The sequence below is a fragment of the Miscanthus floridulus genome, chromosome 6 (assembly GCF_019320115.1).
Source record: "Miscanthus floridulus cultivar M001 chromosome 6, ASM1932011v1, whole genome shotgun sequence".
Lineage (NCBI taxonomy): Eukaryota > Viridiplantae > Streptophyta > Magnoliopsida > Poales > Poaceae > Miscanthus > Miscanthus floridulus.
Window position 1 is genome coordinate 2,737,765 of NC_089585.1, and position 17,301 is coordinate 2,755,065.

At 45.3% G+C, this 17,301-nt stretch overlaps 2 protein-coding genes and 1 pseudogene across 6 annotated transcripts; all 3 read right to left on the reverse strand.

Moving 5' to 3' along the window:
* Window positions 1–324: 324 nt before the first annotated feature.
* On the reverse strand, window positions 325–9,398 carry LOC136461522 (homeobox-leucine zipper protein HOX29-like). 5 transcript variants are annotated; one of them, XM_066460788.1, is made up of 17 exons: window positions 9,382–9,398; window positions 4,581–4,796; window positions 4,073–4,462; window positions 3,835–3,925; window positions 3,596–3,691; window positions 3,393–3,506; window positions 3,214–3,297; window positions 2,967–3,122; window positions 2,798–2,872; window positions 2,606–2,712; window positions 2,321–2,513; window positions 2,042–2,227; window positions 1,870–1,947; window positions 1,613–1,747; window positions 1,186–1,520; window positions 996–1,104; window positions 325–750 (listed from the first exon to the last, which is right to left on the reverse strand). In XM_066460788.1, the coding sequence occupies exons 2-17, from the start codon at window positions 4,784–4,786 to the stop codon at window positions 454–456; spliced, it is 2,652 nt and encodes an 883-aa protein (XP_066316885.1). In that variant the 5' UTR covers window positions 4,787–4,796; window positions 9,382–9,398; the 3' UTR covers window positions 325–453. The 5 variants fall into 5 exon arrangements, with proteins under 5 accessions (XP_066316885.1, XP_066316887.1, XP_066316886.1 ...); XM_066460790.1 differs by lacking the exon at window positions 9,382–9,398 and having other exon boundaries at window positions 3,450–3,506; window positions 4,073–4,182; window positions 4,303–4,462; window positions 4,581–5,541; XM_066460789.1 differs by lacking the exon at window positions 9,382–9,398 and having other exon boundaries at window positions 4,073–4,182; window positions 4,303–4,462; window positions 4,581–5,539.
* A 58-nt stretch (window positions 9,399–9,456) lies between these two features.
* On the reverse strand, window positions 9,457–17,125 carry LOC136461524 (uncharacterized). The gene is made up of 11 exons (XM_066460792.1): window positions 16,853–17,125; window positions 16,702–16,746; window positions 15,767–15,823; window positions 15,516–15,585; window positions 13,624–13,665; window positions 12,522–12,595; window positions 11,974–12,044; window positions 11,552–11,637; window positions 11,325–11,425; window positions 9,829–9,886; window positions 9,457–9,744 (listed from the first exon to the last, which is right to left on the reverse strand). Coding segments are annotated over exons 1-11 (816 nt in total). The 5' UTR covers window positions 17,063–17,125; the 3' UTR covers window positions 9,457–9,742.
* Window positions 9,915–11,300, reverse strand: LOC136461525 (uncharacterized; annotated as a pseudogene).
* Window positions 17,126–17,301: the final 176 nt, after the last annotated feature.

Sequence of the window (17,301 nt, forward strand, 5' to 3'; positions counted from 1 at the left end):
TATTCGTTGTCATAATAGTAGTAGTAGTCGGTTCAGTAGTATAGTCATCTTTTTTTTTGTACCCTTTGTACTGTCTGCCTTTTTCTTTTTATCAAAAATCGGCAAAACTCTTGCCGCCTTTCTAAAACAAATTGCAAAACTCTTGCATAAGCCGGAATAAAATCTTTTTTGTTCTAAAAAATATATATTTGTCTAATACATATTTAACACATATGTTAATCAAAACCATAAAGGAGGGGCCATGTTAGCTTCATCGTCAAACAAAACGTCATTTTTGTTTGACATCACATGATCCATCCGTGTACAATACTGCTATTCAGGTCCTTCTACCATTTCACATTTTTCTTCAAAACCGAAACCATTTTACATCCCAATAATTAAAGGGCGATTCGAAACCTAAAACATGTCACCGATCAACCGATTTCCCATGACCGCGACGATCAGGCAGATGCATTACACAAACGACCAGTTGACGAACATGAAGCAGATGCAGTGCGCGCCGCTGTCGTCGTCGAGCACCTTCCACGCCAACGCCTTCTCGTATGACACCGGCCGGCCCAGGCCCGACACGCACAGCCCGCCGGGGATGCACGTGAACCCCTGCTCCATGATGCCGGGGAGCTCCGCGCACAGGTTCTTCCTCCCTTGGTCATCGAACACTTTCTCCAGGGTGATGTCCTGGAGAGCCACCAGGGTTGTCTCCAGCATGTCGAGGCCGGACTGGTTCGCGAACGTGAACACTGGCAAGGCCTGCATGCATGGAAATGTTGAGCTGTCACCGTGCCCTCACTTTCAGACATAAGTATCCCAGATTGGTGAAAGTTTCACTCCACAAGCAACGTTTTAGTATGTTATCTGAAATTCAGAGACCAGTTTCTGTGAAATACTAGTTTTAAGATAAGTTCTGAATTCTAATGCTGTCCGCAGATGGGAGGGACAGAGTATAATTCTCAACTTGCAACATCAAAACAATTTTCAGATGCAATAGGGCAAACCTTCAAAGAGCAGCAGAGTATAGCACTAGCATGATGCCAAAGGGTTTTTAGCACTGCTTCACAGCCGCTACCGTCTGCGGATTTGATAAGCTCAGCCCCAAAATGAAATCTGTACAAGCAAGCAGCATCAGCATAAATCCAAGTATTTGGAACGCAAACTAGCTAATCAGGGTACATACAGACCACAGACCTGTAACTCTGGCAGATCCATCTGGCAAGCGTGGTTGCCTCCGGACTAGCAGGAGTGTGACTGATGCTGCTCCCATGAGGAACGAGGCGTGAGGAGGAGAGCGCCAGCGCGATCCTCTGAACTGACGTGATGATGCTTCGCATATACTGTCTCGCCATGGCTGCAACACTGTCCTGCAGATGGCTCTCGAAGGCAAACTGAAACACGATGGTCATCACAGCCTTTGAGCCTGCAGAACCAGCATTTCCAGGACCGCTGCCATTTATCCTGCTTCTGGGAGTTCCAACTTCAAGGGTAGAGGCAAGGTCCAACGTGCACTTGGGGCTGGATGTGTCCTGACATGTATTTGCAGGGTAAACAAATCAAGTAAAGTTCATCGGTAGTTGAATCTGAAATGCTACAGGCTCTTTGAGTGGTGTAGACTTACGAGAGGAGCGTCGATCGGAATGATGCGGAAGCCAGATGGGAGCAGTGGGGAGTCATCGCTGAATGATGCATCTATAGGGGCAAAGATGAGTTCTGAACAAGTGCCTACCATGTTCTCGTCTACCCCATTGTACATCTGCCAATTCAGTGGAGAACACAACTTATACAGAGATCAGACTTTACAACTCAAGCTATCTTGTTCATGGTGAAATTAGAGTCAATGACAGTCACAGATGTATAAGTGAAACTAAAAGTTACCTGCAACAGAAACAGATCACGGTGCAGGAGTGCGTCTTGATAATTACTGGCATTTCCTAATTTTATAACCTCGAGGAACTGACATAAGAAATTAAGTAATTAACACATTAAACAAAAGAGATTTGTTAAATTGGAGATACTAGTTGCACGTCACAGTAGAATAGGAGCTTACTTCTTCAGGGTCAAACGTGTGGGCTAAAGGAAGTATGACCTGACCACTAAATCCTCCAAGGCGAGACATAGGCAAATTGCAGAAATTTGGTTTCATTGCAGAAGCAAAGAATGCATCTAAATTACTGTCAGCCCACTGCGACCGCTGTTCCCGCATAAAGCGCAGGAGTGCCGGTGGAGAAACATCCTAACAAATAGCGGTAGAATTCATGTAAAACAAAAAAGCGGAATGTTCTGACTGTAAAAATAAAAAGAAATTCAACTGTAAGGTGAAATTAACCTGCAGCAGCATCGATGCCTTTGCACAGAGTACACTGCTACTGACTACAGGCAATCCATTATTGAAAGTTGCATTGCAGTTGATCACTTTACTCAGGGATGAATTGACAGAGATACAAACATCGTCCACTCCATCACTTTCAATCACAGACCATCCATCATCAGCAAGCCCATTTAGAGCTTCATTGAATCCTCTGAAAAAGTGAAAGAAGATGTACGGCTGTTACTAAAGAAGATTCGTGACAAGAACCATCAGCATTCTGTCGGTACTGTTCAAGAACCCAACCTGGTGAGCTTTTGGCTCAGAGCCCGTAAAGCAGCAGGCTGCCGTCCCCATCCGGTTATTACAGAATGGGTATCTTCATGAGCAACCTGCCTAAGATAGCGCAAAGCCTGTATTTGAAAAAAAAAATCAGTCCACAAAATCTGATGTGCTATGCAAGAGCAACAGCGGAGATTGAAGTTCATGGTGCTGTACCGCCATTGACATCTTTTGAGCAACCATTGCAGATGATTCATACAGTGGCCGCACGACTTCAGGCACGCTCCAAGGCTGAGAACACATATAAGTAGCTCAAATTTCCGCTGTAGATGAACTTAAATTAAATATCAGCAGCTGTTATTAATTATTATCTGGATTCCGTTACCTCCAAGTCCATATGATCAACGATGTGTATAACACTGCCTCCACCGTCGCTAGGCCGAATCAAGAACCCACTAGGAAGCATCTCGCCCCTGATAAAAGGCTGGACAAGAGGCATGCTTGGGCCACCCTGCTTGGTACTGAGTGATCTCTCACATACCTTTAGAGCAAGCAAGGTCAAGTAGCTGACAGATGGATATATACATGCACATATATAATCGCATATGTATGTTTGACGCTCAGACACTGACCACTAGACTTCCATCATCAAGAATGGAGGTGTACCGCAGCAACCAGAAGTCGCGAGCTGGCGCCAGCGTTGTAGGGGCATAGAGCTAAAGATGACACAGAAAAGAGGAACATGATATCTAAGTAGGCTATTTCCTGTGAGTTAATCAATCAAATTTATAGAATAATAATCAGTTGGAACCTGCATGTACAGAAGCTCAATTGTGCCACTGTTACCAGCAGGAAGAACATTCACCACCTCCATAGATCGGCAGTCGCGTAGCCACAGCGGCCGATCCTTGAGAACCTCAGCAACCTGAATAGGCACCACTCAGCACTCAGTTATGTATACTCAGGAGCCGCCAGGGCACACACAGGGAAGTGAAGCAAATCAAGAGAGCTTACTTTTGCAGGCTCCATGCCCACGAGGCCGCAAGCTCGCGCAGCGACACCCGCGCAACCATGCGAGATGGCAATGATTCCAATGGAATCCGGACCAGGCTGCAGGTGCCCATGGCGAGACAAGAAAGATTGAGCAATTAAGCCGCGCGAGGAATAATCTCACTCACTCAATTCATCAAAGGAAGAAGGAATGTGGAAAAAGCAATATAATTCAGAGCTAGGCCGTCCGTAACCAAACCAACCTTCATCCCGGACATCTGGACCCACTCGACGGCGGTCCCGGTGGCCTTGGACAGAAACTCCGTCAGTGTCTCCTCCGCTATGGACATGAGCCTGCAGAGACAAGGAGACGTCCATGTCGCTTACAGATACAGGTTGTTGCTAGGTATGGTAGTACGCCATGGCCAGCCAAAGTAGCATGGCAAAATAAAGGCAAAAGCAGCACGGGCTGGCTGGCAAGGAGAAGGATAGCGTACGTACCCAGCAGGGCCTGCGTCGCGCGGCTGGGCTTGTGGCGCCGCCGCGGCCACGTTCTGGTGGCCACTGGTGACGACCGACTCGCAGCTCGTGTCCGTGGTCACCAGCCCCGCCTGCAACAACAACGTCGCCGCGGACACGGCAGAGGGATGAACACAGGCGGCACAGCAGTGGAAGGGAGAGAAGGTGATGGAGAGGGAGTGGAGCGATGAGAGAGAGAGAGAGACGCGTACGCTCTGCGTCTGCTGGCGGTAGTAGCCGTTCTCGTAGACGAGCTGCGTGACCTGCTTCTGCAGGCGGTCGTTCTCCTCCATGAGCAGCTTGTTCATGGCCGTCAGCTTCCGGTTCAGCGCCTGCAGCCGGGACGACTCCTTCCGCTGCTTCTCCCGGCACCTGCGTGCATGATGCGCCGATGGAGATTCGGGTCATGGACGACTGGCGCGGCGCCACGGCCGCAGGACTGTAACGGGGGACGACAGAGCGAGAGGAGTGACGCGTGTGATTAATTTACCTGCGGTTCTGGAACCAGACTTTGATCTGCTTGGGGTCGACGCCGGCGAGGACGAGGCAGTCGCGGACGAGCTGCTGGCGGCGCAGCGAGCTCGGCTTGGGGCACTCGTAGTAGAGCCGCTCCAGCGCCTCCACCTGCTCCGGCGTGTACCGCACGTACTTGCTGGCGTCCATGGCCGCCGCCGCGGCCTCCTTCGCCGTCACCATCTGTGCTGTACTGTGTATATATACAACCAAAGTAATTTAAGCTCTCTCGCTCCCTCCCCGGCCCCGGCCCCGGCCCGCCGGCCGCCGCCGCAATGGCACAGCCAAGAACAAAGTACTCGATCAGCTAGGCCAACACCCAAACTCCTAGCTAGCTAGCTGAGCTAGAGCTAGAGCTCTCTGGCAGGTGGCGGCAGTAGCTATAGCCTATACTCCTATAGCAGGTGGCTAGCACTTGTGCTCAGATCAGTCAGCTCTATCTATCCTAGCTAGAGAGCGAGCGAAGGTAGCTAGCTGTGGTGGTGGGTCGTGGCATGCAAACATTGGCGGCCGATCGACGACGTGCGTGGTGCTCAATGCAAGTGATCGAGGGTGGGAGGCATGTGCGTGGGTGTAGTAGCCGTGTAATAGGGAGTAGAAGAATGGGGGTGGGGTCGGTCATGGGCGGAGGGGGCGAGAGGCCATGGCCGGAGCACCGGTGCCGCTTTCCTCTAACGCCCGGACATCGGCAAGCACGAGGAGGATTTGGAGCCGGGCCGGAGGAGCCCAGGCACACATGCATGCACGAGCTAGGAGAGGAGGAGAAGGGAGCTAGCTACCACTACCAGTAGTCCACTAGTACCACCAGCTGATGTGCTTCGATCACCCTACTGGTGGTACTTTAAAAACGAGACGAGAGGCGATCGAATCGGCCGTGGAGCCCCGCTGCCCCCCATCTTCTTCTTCTTCTTCTTCTTCTTCTTCTCGCCTCGCCGGCGTAATAATTCCTCGGAAAACGATGTTTCCGTCCTGCCATCTCTTCTGGTAAAAATAATATTATTAATATTCGCCGAAAGCAGCACTCCCGTACCTACATTCCAATTCAATCCCCGGCCTTTTTTTTTTTGCTTGCGTGCTTGGCCTTTGTACTGTATTCACTAAAGAGAGAGAGAGAGAGAAAAAAGATTTCAGATCTAGAATGTTTAATTTGTACCGAGATGTAACTATCCAATATCTGATTCGTTTTGAACATAGAAATTTCATGGGAATCAAATAGGAATTGAATCTTACAAAAACAATATTTTCATCATAGTAGGGGGAAAAGGTTAGTTTCTAAAGGAGGCCTATATTTGCATTTGGTTAGGGTCGTGTTAGCCGATGAAATGAAACAGCGAGCTGCTGGTTTATACCACAAATAATTGAGGGCTTTCTGCACATGCTTTAGGTGAGATTCCGAGCTTTTCTTTTCCTTGCTAGTTTTTCTATCGCTAGAATACAACCTGCATCTTTTCCTTTTTCCCGTCACGCCGATAGAGAGAGAAAGATGAGGGAGGGTACCAAAATAAAAATTTGGCAGGGGAGCAGTGCAGTGCTTAAAGGAATCTCTTTTCCTTTTTCTTTTAGCTCCCCCTCCTTTTAATATTTTTATTTTACTTATAACCAGCGCTCTATTCCAGACATTCCCCCCAGCCCAGGGCGTGAATTCTCGATCCTCTAATCTAAAGATCTACTACCTCTCCTCACGTTGAATTTCGCGAGTTCGACCATATCATATTGGCCCTGTTCGCTGGGTTGAAACTTGACTGAAAAACACTGTTCTGGCTGAATTATTGTGAGAGAAAAACACTATTCTGGCTGAAAAAAAAAGCCGAACAAACCAAGTTTCAGACCAGCCCATTGCCCCCTTGCACGAGCTGTCCCCTTGAATTTTTTTTCCATCCCGAGTGAATTTTATTTACGTATATTACCGTGTTCCAGCACGAACATTGAAAAATCACTCTTCTTAATTCGTAACTTGGTAAGGATATGCTGATTAATAAACAGCAATATGATACATACTCTCTCCGTCCCCTCAAAAGAGTGCAATTCTTGTTTTTCGAGGAGTCCCATAATTTAAGTTCAACTGAATTTGTACAAAAAAAAAACACTAGCATCTACGATATTAATAAATATCATTAAATTATTTATAAAATATATTTTTATAGTAAATCTATTTAAACACATAAACAGTGATACTATTTTTCTATTAACGTAATCAGACTTAAGAAAATTTTGACTTTGTTCAAATCTAATCTAACTTAAGAAATTTTTTATTCTGTTCAAATCTAGAGAGGGATTACGCACTAAGATATGGAGGGAGACCTGGGGAAGACCTAAGACCAGGAGGATGTTCCTCGAGATTGGAGGCCGCTGCAGGGCAGGCAAGGCGCAGCAGGTTTCCTTTCTTTGCCTTGGATTTTTGAGAGGCACAACACCAGGGGGGCGCCAAAGCCACGTTTAAACAAAATTTTAACAGAAATGCATCGGGTCAAAGACCCGGGGTGAAAGCAGATTTTTTTATCGGCACTTGGAGCCCGATTAAAGGCGGCGATCCGCGTCCTGCACACCCACACCCGGCATGCACGCACATCCCCGCGTCGCCAACTCGCCACGCCTCGGTAAAAAAAACTGCACAGCCTTCCTTCCCTCTTTTACTCTTTCCTTCTTGTTTTTACTGACAGATAAACTGCTCGGCGTTTGGACTCAATTTGACCCTGGTTTCACCGTTTCACCTGACCTAACCATAGTGCCAGACAAAAAAAAGCCGGTTGAACGGGCGATTTGCAAGAATAGAACTGGAAACATCGATCGTTTGTAGATTTGACACTGGACCCACATTCATAGACACAGATGAACTCACTTGTCATCCACCCGAGTGTCATCATAATCAAGGAGTCAATCTTTCGAGTGTCATTTTTGCAATTTTTTTCCAGTTGAACTGGTGGCGCGTTCCTGAACCGTTCGATCACAGTCGTTTCTCTTTCACACATGATTTTGAAGTTGTTAAAACTCGGTGCTGTTTGATACAAATGGCTAAGTTACTAGCCAGGGTTAAAAAAAAAAGTCCAAATTATAGTTGGCTAGCTAATTTACTACTAATTACTTAAAGATTTAGCTAAGAATTTAGCCCTCCCGTTTAGATGCACTACAGCTAATTTGAGTTAAAAATTATCTAGCTAACAATTACCCATGTTATCCAACATGTCCTCAATATGAAGTTGGTCACAAACAACATAGAAGATTATATAATAAACAAGAATATATGAGTATATGCCTCTAACTATCCATGGCGCTCAATTGCCAATCGATCCATGTGCGCTAACCATTCTGATGATCACACTGGTGCCCGTGACATTTTCCTACACTGGATGCAATGTTTTCGTTGGTAGCACTGGCACGCACGCGTGATATCTAGGACTGCATCCAATCAAAGGCAAGCACGGTGCACGGCCCTCCAGCGAGGACGCATGAATATGCAAACGAATTTCGTTACGAGGTTGCAATTATTTTGTGTTACACCGCATGATTCAGTGCTTGTTTCAGCGGTTAGCTCCTGGCCCCTCCAATACTTGGGGACAGCTTCTTGTGGCAGACACTAACTTAGGCCATGATTTTGTTTATTCTTTTTAATCTACAACTCCTATGGTTACATGTTATATGATACTAACCAGGAATCGATTAGCACAGCAATGTCATTGAGGCCATTTTTATTTTATTAATCTACAACTCCTGTGGTCATATATTATGATTCTAACCAGGAATCAATTGGCACAGCAATGTCTTTCCACGGAATCAATAATTAGTTTTTGGGAGCATTCAACTAATATAGGCTAATAATTTTTTTAGAAAAATAATACCCACAAAAATATATGTATTTCTTTCACAACAATAAGTGAGCCTAATGATTATAGTCGTCTCCAGAATAGTCGACTAAAAGCACTAGACATTTCTGTTTGAATCTAACCAGAAAACGAATTGACAGTCACTTATTATTTTCCACCTGAGCAAGTATACTTCACTTGGTAATGATGAGGTGTTGGTACTAGAAATACGGATACAGGGTACCCTACGTGTGGTCGGCCGAGCCTCAAGCCTGGACCATGGAAGGAGGAAAGTTGCAGGCTATCAGCTTGACAGCTGCAAGCCAACCCACTATTCAATACTGGTCCACATGGCACTTGCCAAGACCACGCTTTCTCTCATATCAAAACTCAAAAAGAGATCCTCCATGTTCTTCTTTCCGGTGACGAGAGGGGAGATACTCCATGCTTTGCAAACATAAGAAAATGGAAAAAGCTGGCCAAAGCTAAAAAGCTAGGGCTTGTCCTATCCCACTACCAACCACTTACCTGGGTCTGACGTGTCATGGCCTGGATATGCACGCCTTTCGTGTTCTCTATGACTGTTCTAAAAGCAATCAACTATCCAACCCAACCCAAAACCCCAATTTGGCCTCCCCAGATTTGCTATATCATCCCCAAGGTGACCTTAGCAAGGGGGGCCCAAACTGTTGAACACCCAACCTAACCCTACTTTTGCACAGTAGTATTATTCTAAATTTTCCAACACATCACCAATCCCTCCTTTTACTGGGCAATCAGGCATTCAGGCTTCTTAAAAATACCACCAAAATCAGACTTTTCCTCCACTTGACAATGGTGGTGGCCAAATCGAATGCTTTGTGTTTTTAATTAGAATTATCAGAGAGCACTAAGCATATTTAAGGCATAAATCGGCTAGGAAAAGCATCAGGCATGGCAGATAATGAAATGGAATGGAGGGGAGCCAGGAAGACCTACCGTGCAGGCCACTAACACACGGAAAAGGAACCGAGCCGAACAAATTCCGGGACACCCCTGCTCAGTGGAAATGAATGGTGTCTGAATTGACTGCTGCTGCAGTCACAAAACATAGTCTGGCAAATCATTTACAGAAATCTCTGCATGGTAGTGAAATTCTATAATTCAGTAGCTGACAGATTAGACAAAAATAGGTGTTTTTTTTTCACCACACAGTTTACTGGCCTTGATTAAAAGGGCATAAGCAAATCATCGAATAATACAAGATACCCCTGAAGTGATTGCTGCCACACAGAGGTCCGATTCAGCGACAAAAAAGGAAATGTCCCCATCCTTTGAGGCATCTGGGATAGATGACAGATCCTGCAACAGGATGTATTTGATTAACATATGTTCCGTAGATGATGAAGTGAAAAAGACAGTGAAAGTCATCTCTGGCTGACTTACAGGTAGATAGGTATCCAATCAATCGTCTGTCAAGATCAAAATGCTGGCAAAGAAGTTTCTGCAAGAAATACACAGGCACGATATTAACCATCACATAATTGATTTCATGCTGGGCCATTGAGAATGACTCGATAGCTAACTGAAGTTTCAGGAGTTCGATCATCGGCATGTCAACAAGTTGGTCACGACTCACCACAGTACTTCGATTGAAGTACAAAGCCAGATAATCAACCCAGATGACAGATGTAATATCGAAACTAAAATGAAAGTGAACTGGAGTGTCAAACTGTATTTCTTGTTGTCTTCTTACACGCCATTCTTTAGGTTATTAGGTAGGCAATATTTCATTACTTAACTTCCACCTATTGCTTTTGTGTTTCCTTAACCCCACTATCCAAACTAGCTTATCTCCCAGCTATCTTTTCCATTACAGGATCATGGTTATCTCTTATCCGCCAATTAGAATAACCAGCCACATCAATAGTACACTGCCAAAAAATGCTTAGGGTGTGCTTCGTTTGGGGGCGGGACAGAGTGTCTGGTTTTGGAACATGTGGAATGGAACCATCCATTGGAGTTGGAGGGTATATTCTCCTAAGATGCCGTCCCTTAGAATCGGTCGAACCATCTTGTTCCCTCCCGACACCGTTATTGTTCCGTTCATGTTTCTTCTTCCGCTTGCTTCGGTCCTTCCTCCTCCGTGCACGCTGGACGCTGCACCGTGACACTGTGTGCCCCACCGCGCGCCCCCACTGCACCCGACGCAGGCCCCACCGTGCCCTGCGTAGAAACAGCAATGCCAAGGCAGCCGGAGCTGAGCGGGGGCGTCCATCTGGGAGGAGCCGAGCAGGGCCGGTCACAGCTGAGTAGGGGGCAGACGAAGAGGGAAGAACCAAGCAGGGTGGTCAAAGCAGGAGGAACCTAACAGGGGCAGCCAAAGAGAGGAGCCGAGCGGGGGCACCGATCTGCTGTGACCATGGCCACCAAGCTACAGGAAGAAGATGGCCATGGAGATAGTTTGGTGGGGGGTGCGGTGGAGCCAAGTTGGGCGTGGTGGTGGCGTCCATGGAGATTTGAGCACCCCATGGAACTGCTATGCTCCACTAACACTTGGGCCACACACCGATGGTGCCAACCGTTGGTTGACAGCTTCTTGTCTGTGTCCCTCTCCACTCCCTCAACCAAACAAGAAACAAGGATGATTCTGTCCCTAGAACCAAACAAGCTATCCGGATCACCCCACGCCAAAAACTAGGGACAGGACCATCCCATCCCTAGGTGTTCTGAAACCAAACAGACCCTTAAGCTCTTCAAATAACATATATGAAAACTAATATATTTACACTTAGGCATATAGTTGTATAATTTTCAAGTAGCATTAACCCTTACCAAAGGACATGTTGATCAAAACATCAGAAGTAATGTAAACTCATGTAGGTCGATCCATAAAAAGGGAAATATGATAAACCATAAAAACAAAAGGTGATGAAAACAACCTTAGTAACTTTTGGCACAAATACTTTTGATTCACTTGTGATTTCTGGAAACCGAGAAACTTCAGTCACCTTGTCAAACAATATGTAAGTGGGAAGATGATCTGTTCAAAGAAATCAAGTCAAGAGTTAATAGAGCATATAAGACTGAAATGCAAGCACTCCAAATCTCCAACCCAAACAGATAACAGTAAACAATGAAGCAGATAAGTGAAGCCAAAAAAAATTACCCCACATGGATATCCCAAATTTTGCTGCAGCATTTGGGAAATGCCCAAGGTCAATTATTCCAAAAGAGATGTTCTTGTTGGAGTACCTGCATTAATAGAATGTGAAAATGCAATTAATAGAAAAACATGAGCCATGCTATGTTCAGGACAAAAGGAAAGTACTCTGAATAGTTTCTTAAACTAACTTGGAGATATTGATTGGGAAGCATAGATCAGTTAAATAGTCTATTTCAAGAGCAAATAATGGTTAGTGCCGTGTAACTGCAAGAAAGAATGATACGGAAAATTTAATGCTTTCAGTTGAGTCTCAAACTCCCATCATGGCAATGAGATTCTGTTGTAGGATCTTAATACTACCTTACAGCACAGAATGGAAACTCCACAAGGAAGTAAACAATCAGAAATTTCAATAAAATACTTACATCATAGAAAGTTCAGGCAGAACGCTGCTTGCTTGTATACATTTTGCTGAAAATGAAGTTCGGAATTCTACCTGTTTGCATTGAAATAAAAATATCCAGTCATCAAAGAAACAGGGAAATTAAAACACACACCTAACTTTATGGGCAATAAACTTCTGGGTAATTCTTAAAAAAAGGAACTCCTACAAGTTCCCTCACTAACCAAAAGAAAATGAGAAGACTCCAAACTTCTTAAGGTGGTCAGATTTTGATACTGTGGCTGTCAAAGTAGACAAACTATATTTTTAATCATATGCACTAAAGTTATAGTCTCTAGATTTAGTTGCGCAGTTGGGCAAGGAATTCAACTGGTTGCCATCAAACCATATGAAATTCTTCTTAGGCTCCTAATCCTTCCATAAGATGAGTGTCACATTTGTAACAATTGTAGGTACCTACAGGCTACAACTCTACAAGCCTTGATCAAATAATAAAGGGGGTAGGAATTTACTGAAAATTTGGGAGATAATGATATTAGAATTCGATTAAAAAACATGTAAAGAAATTACCAGCCAAAATCGTGATGTTGGCTCTTCAGTTAGCAGACTTTCAAGTTGCAATGGGGTCAAGTGATTTGAATGGCCTGTGTGAAAAGTAAAATATCAGTGCAATTGTGAGAAACAAAGGCAATGTTTGAAATTGGGGTAGAAAACAAAGGATGGATACAAATACTTCTGGATTAGGTAAGAAAATGACAAGCAGTTTGTTTAACAAATAGATATGCTTTTCACATTCCTACTGTCACATGATATTAAAGAGAATATTTGATGCTGGCGCATTTTTTAGCTTTTAATGTATAAACGAGCACAAACATAGGAAAAAAATTATGACACACGCAAAGTCAAACGAAAACCAATGCTGAAATATAATTTCCAGGCATTAGTACACATGTCGCTCTCTATTCAGCTGCAAAGTTTATCTAAAGTAGTAAAGTACCAAGGTTTGCAATATTGGTAATCCCAGTTAAATCAATTTATTTCAGGACAATCCAGTCTAGGAACATCACATTAAAAACTGGTAGATCTATTTGTGAACAGATATGTCTCATCAACTGCACTCAAAGTCACAAATAAGATAGATCCAGCCAAAGTCCACTCCACCCTGAATATAGGACAGTGGACGTGTTCCATTCAGTAAAGAACCAGTTACCACCAAGGCACCAATGCAAGCACTCATTAGTTCAATTTCATAACCAGTTCAGAATTTGTACAAGAGAGCTCTGAGAAAACTGATAATAAAAATGCCACATGCAGTGATTACCTAATGATTGATTTGCAACCACTTACTTTACGAAATGTAAAACTTTTAATACTGGTATAACTCATCACAAGCCATTAACTAGTAAGTTCCAGATGCTTTTTTTTGTTTGCGAAAGTTCCATATGCTTTAGTCTCATGGGATGTGTGACTAAAACTTAGCTAAAAAATCACGTTAATAACGAGCAACCCAAGGTGCAAACAAGGATACAATCATACAAAATATTAATTAAAAGCATAGTATCCAACACTTAAGAATACAGTTCTCAGTTGTTAAAGAGTTACTTGATATAAACATTCTATTCATACAAGACATGTACTTATAATATTCTATACCCAATATGAGCATGCATACCTAGGCCGTCATAAGGTGGCTGTTGAGCTACAGCATATATAACTGCAGAAGGAAAGAAAAATAAGCACAAGTTATGACGAGTCCAAAATAATTATCAGAACCTAATAACCGAGATATTTATAAGTCGGTGACTAAGGAAATAATGAAAGATAAGGAGGAGCAAGTGCTAATCTAGATCCAGCACATCCCACATCAGCTGTAAGAAGAATAATATTGAACTTCCTACTTTCCAGTATGCGTAGCATAAGACCTCTTATAACAAAAGCATGCAGTTCATATTGTGTGGCAGTAATTAAGTGCAAAACCAGGCTACGAACAACAATCAGTAAACAGAACTAGGCAACTAGCCAATAAGGACTATTGAGGTGTTCATCAGCTTAATAAATAGTAAATAGCAGATTTCTTTTCAGGGAATGAAATAGCAGGACAGACAAGATTGTCCTTCCTGCTTACAGAGGAGGAGCCCAATCAGGAGGAACTATCTTTATAATTTGATAGCACATTGGAACCAGCTCTCCTTAGACAACCTCTTCTCTCCTGATGGAGTGATGGGGTATAGAATTTTCTATAATTTCAGGAAGGTAATTAGGGCCCACGCCCCAGCCATAACTCAGGGTAGCTATGCTGGACACGAACTTCACAGATTCAGTTATTCAGGAGAAGACTGAATTAGTTAGGGTGTGTTTGGTTTCCTGGCTTATTTCTGGCTTGGCTAGAATCCTAGCCTGGGCAGCTTTAGCCTGTCCCTAGGAAGCCAATTGCTTGTTGTTTGGTTGCTTGCATTATCTAAGCCTAGCTAACAAATGGTGTGTTTGGTTGCCTGGCTTACTTTGCATTCAACCACCTCTTCTTGGAGCTGGTAACTTTACCCCCTCTGAGACATTTTCACAAACATATGGTGGGCGTCTGGGCGAGCACCTCCTGCTGCTCGGTTCTCTTCCATGGCAGACGAGCACCTCCTGCTGCGAGCTCCACGGTCTTCATGGGCACGACGTCGGCCGGCGAGCGGGAGCAGCAGTGGCTTCACATCGATGTCAGCGAGCAGGTGCGGCTTGACGTCAGGAGGGGAGGAGGGGGTGTGGCGAGCAAGGGCGGTGGTGCTGGGCACGGGCTCCTCGTCCTGGTGAGCCGCTTCAGCAGGCCGGCGACATCGCGGTCGAGCTCGGCCGACCTCGCCGCCGGTCGCGACGACGTCGAGCGCGAAGGCACAATGGTCCCGGTCGACCTCGCCAAATAAGGGGGCTCCAGCTCGCCGTGCGAGTGGACCGACATCTCATGCGGACGGCCGCGCCCGCGTGCTCAACCTCAGGGGACCACCTCTGCAGCGCCACCTCCACTTCCACCACCGGAACCTCTTGAGCGAGAGGAAGCTTAGGGCTTCGCTAGCCGCGCATGCCGTCCGGGAGGAGGAGGACCTCCCGGCTGCTACTGGATGCCGTTGCCGCCGCTGGTACTACCTGCTACTAGATGCGAGCGAGGTCGACGAGGAACAGAGGAGGAGTGGCCGCGAGCGAGACAACCACCGCACCGCGAGCGAGGAGGAGCGGCGGCGCTGAGGAGGAGCGGCAGTGCGCGAGCAAGGAGGTGAGGAGCGCTCGCACCGCACGGAGGTGACACGAACCGAGAAGAGAGGCTGGCTTGGGCCTGGCTCCAGTTGAACAACCGATTTGGGCGTTCAATCCTGGCCAGGCTAAAGGGGAACGGATGGCCAGCCCTAGCCAGGCCTTAGCCCGCTTGCAGGCAACCAAACAAGCAAAAATTGGCTCCAGGGAGCCAGGCTAGGGGTTGGCCACCAAACCAAACACACCCTTACAGTCTATGGATACAACAGATATGCTGGTCAATAATTAGATTGATAAATATCATCTGTCATCTGTGATAAACAAACATACCAAGAAATCCCAGAAAGTAGGCAAAGGCCAGCCAATAATCAATAACCAAAGTAACTGCCAGCAATAAACCCTACAATGTGAGGGGAAAAAGGGAAAGGAATCAGATTGCGAATTCGACAAAAATTAACTGCAGTATTGAAACTAGATGCTCTACAGTAACCTGGTTCTATGAAAGAAAACCACAAGATTATTATTTCATTTGGGGTCAATGACAATAGATAAGAAAACAGGACCATCCCACATCAACACACCTTCGCATAAAGCAATGAGTCAGCAATGAATGTTTCCCAGGTTTCCTCTTTCACAATCTGCTGAGCATTAACAGTTTAATTAGCAAAACAAACATCATAACGAGCTTTTACACAATCATCATCCCATATCAAACAAGATGTGCATTTGATGGCGAAAAGTATAATTCCTCACTGTCCCCCTTTTGTGGAAGACTCAGAAATAAGTGTTATGATAATCTGATTGTGCATTTGTGCATGTGTACAGCGAAGCACAAAAACAAGAAAAATCCACCTAAAAAATTATTTTCTTATGAACCAATGTGTAACCTCAGCTATGAGCATTCATCAGGCATGCAAATAATCCACTTCCAGCAAAACAAAAAAAAAGGAAGGCATGCATGCTTGAGACTCTATGCATATTGCCATAAATATGAGGAAGTATCACACAAGGAATATCAAGACATTCCTACAGCATGTGGATAATCGACTTCCAACGGCAAAACGATAAGGCGCAAGCAAATCTATATGCATATTTGCAATAGGAGAAAGTATCCCACAAGGAATAGCATAACATTGTCTCTCACATCCCAACCTGCATTGCTATTACTTCAACAGATCTTGCATCTTCAATATGATACAATCTAACCTCATAGCAAATCTAATTCTACCACAAAAGCAATTCATGTATTGGCCTAACAATATGACCCTTTTCTTTTTCAATTTACTGAGACATCAAATTCAACATCTCGAGTTGCAGACTGACTGATTTAAAATGGAAAAAAATAGAAACACACAAAGTCCTTGCCCATTTAACATAACAAATATGAAGGCACACATAACAGCATTGCAATCCGCGCTTTAGAGCAACAGAGAAGCTTGCAATTTTAACACCAAATCCAAGCATACTACTCAAAATAAGCTTGCAATGGGATTCTAGTTGGAATTGATCATCGCACCTTCACTACGAAGAGCACAAGGAACACGAGCACTGCCTGGATCTCCTGAAAAACCAAGCACATCAACACCGATTCACATGAGCCAACACAACTCAACAACCAACAGAATGACACGATCCGGATCGGGCACACGGGGATCTCCGAAGCTTACCCGACGGAGGAGGCGGTCGTGGAGCTCCCCTCCGTTATCGGCGGAGAGCGCGGCGCTGCGGGCCGCGAAGTAAGAGAAGAAGGCGAGGAGGTGCAGGAAGTAGTAGGGCTCCGAGATGGCAGCGTCTAGCCACGGGAACGGGTGGGTCTGCCGCGCCGCGCCGCCGCTCGCCGCCGGCGCCGACGCCTCCGTCGCCGTCGCGACCTCCATTTTATTCGAGCGATGTATGGCGTATTCCTGCTCAACGCCTCCAAGCCGGGAATCAAACGTCAGTACTCCGACATGTGGGACCTGTAAAGTTCTGGGGTCCACATGTTGGTGACACATGCGCTTTGTTTGCCTCTTCCCATTCACACGCGCGAGCCTTCCAACAAGGCAACAAGGGAGAATTATGTGTCGCGCTGAAAAATCAGTCTTTCTTACTTAGCATTAAAAAATTTAAATTTTTT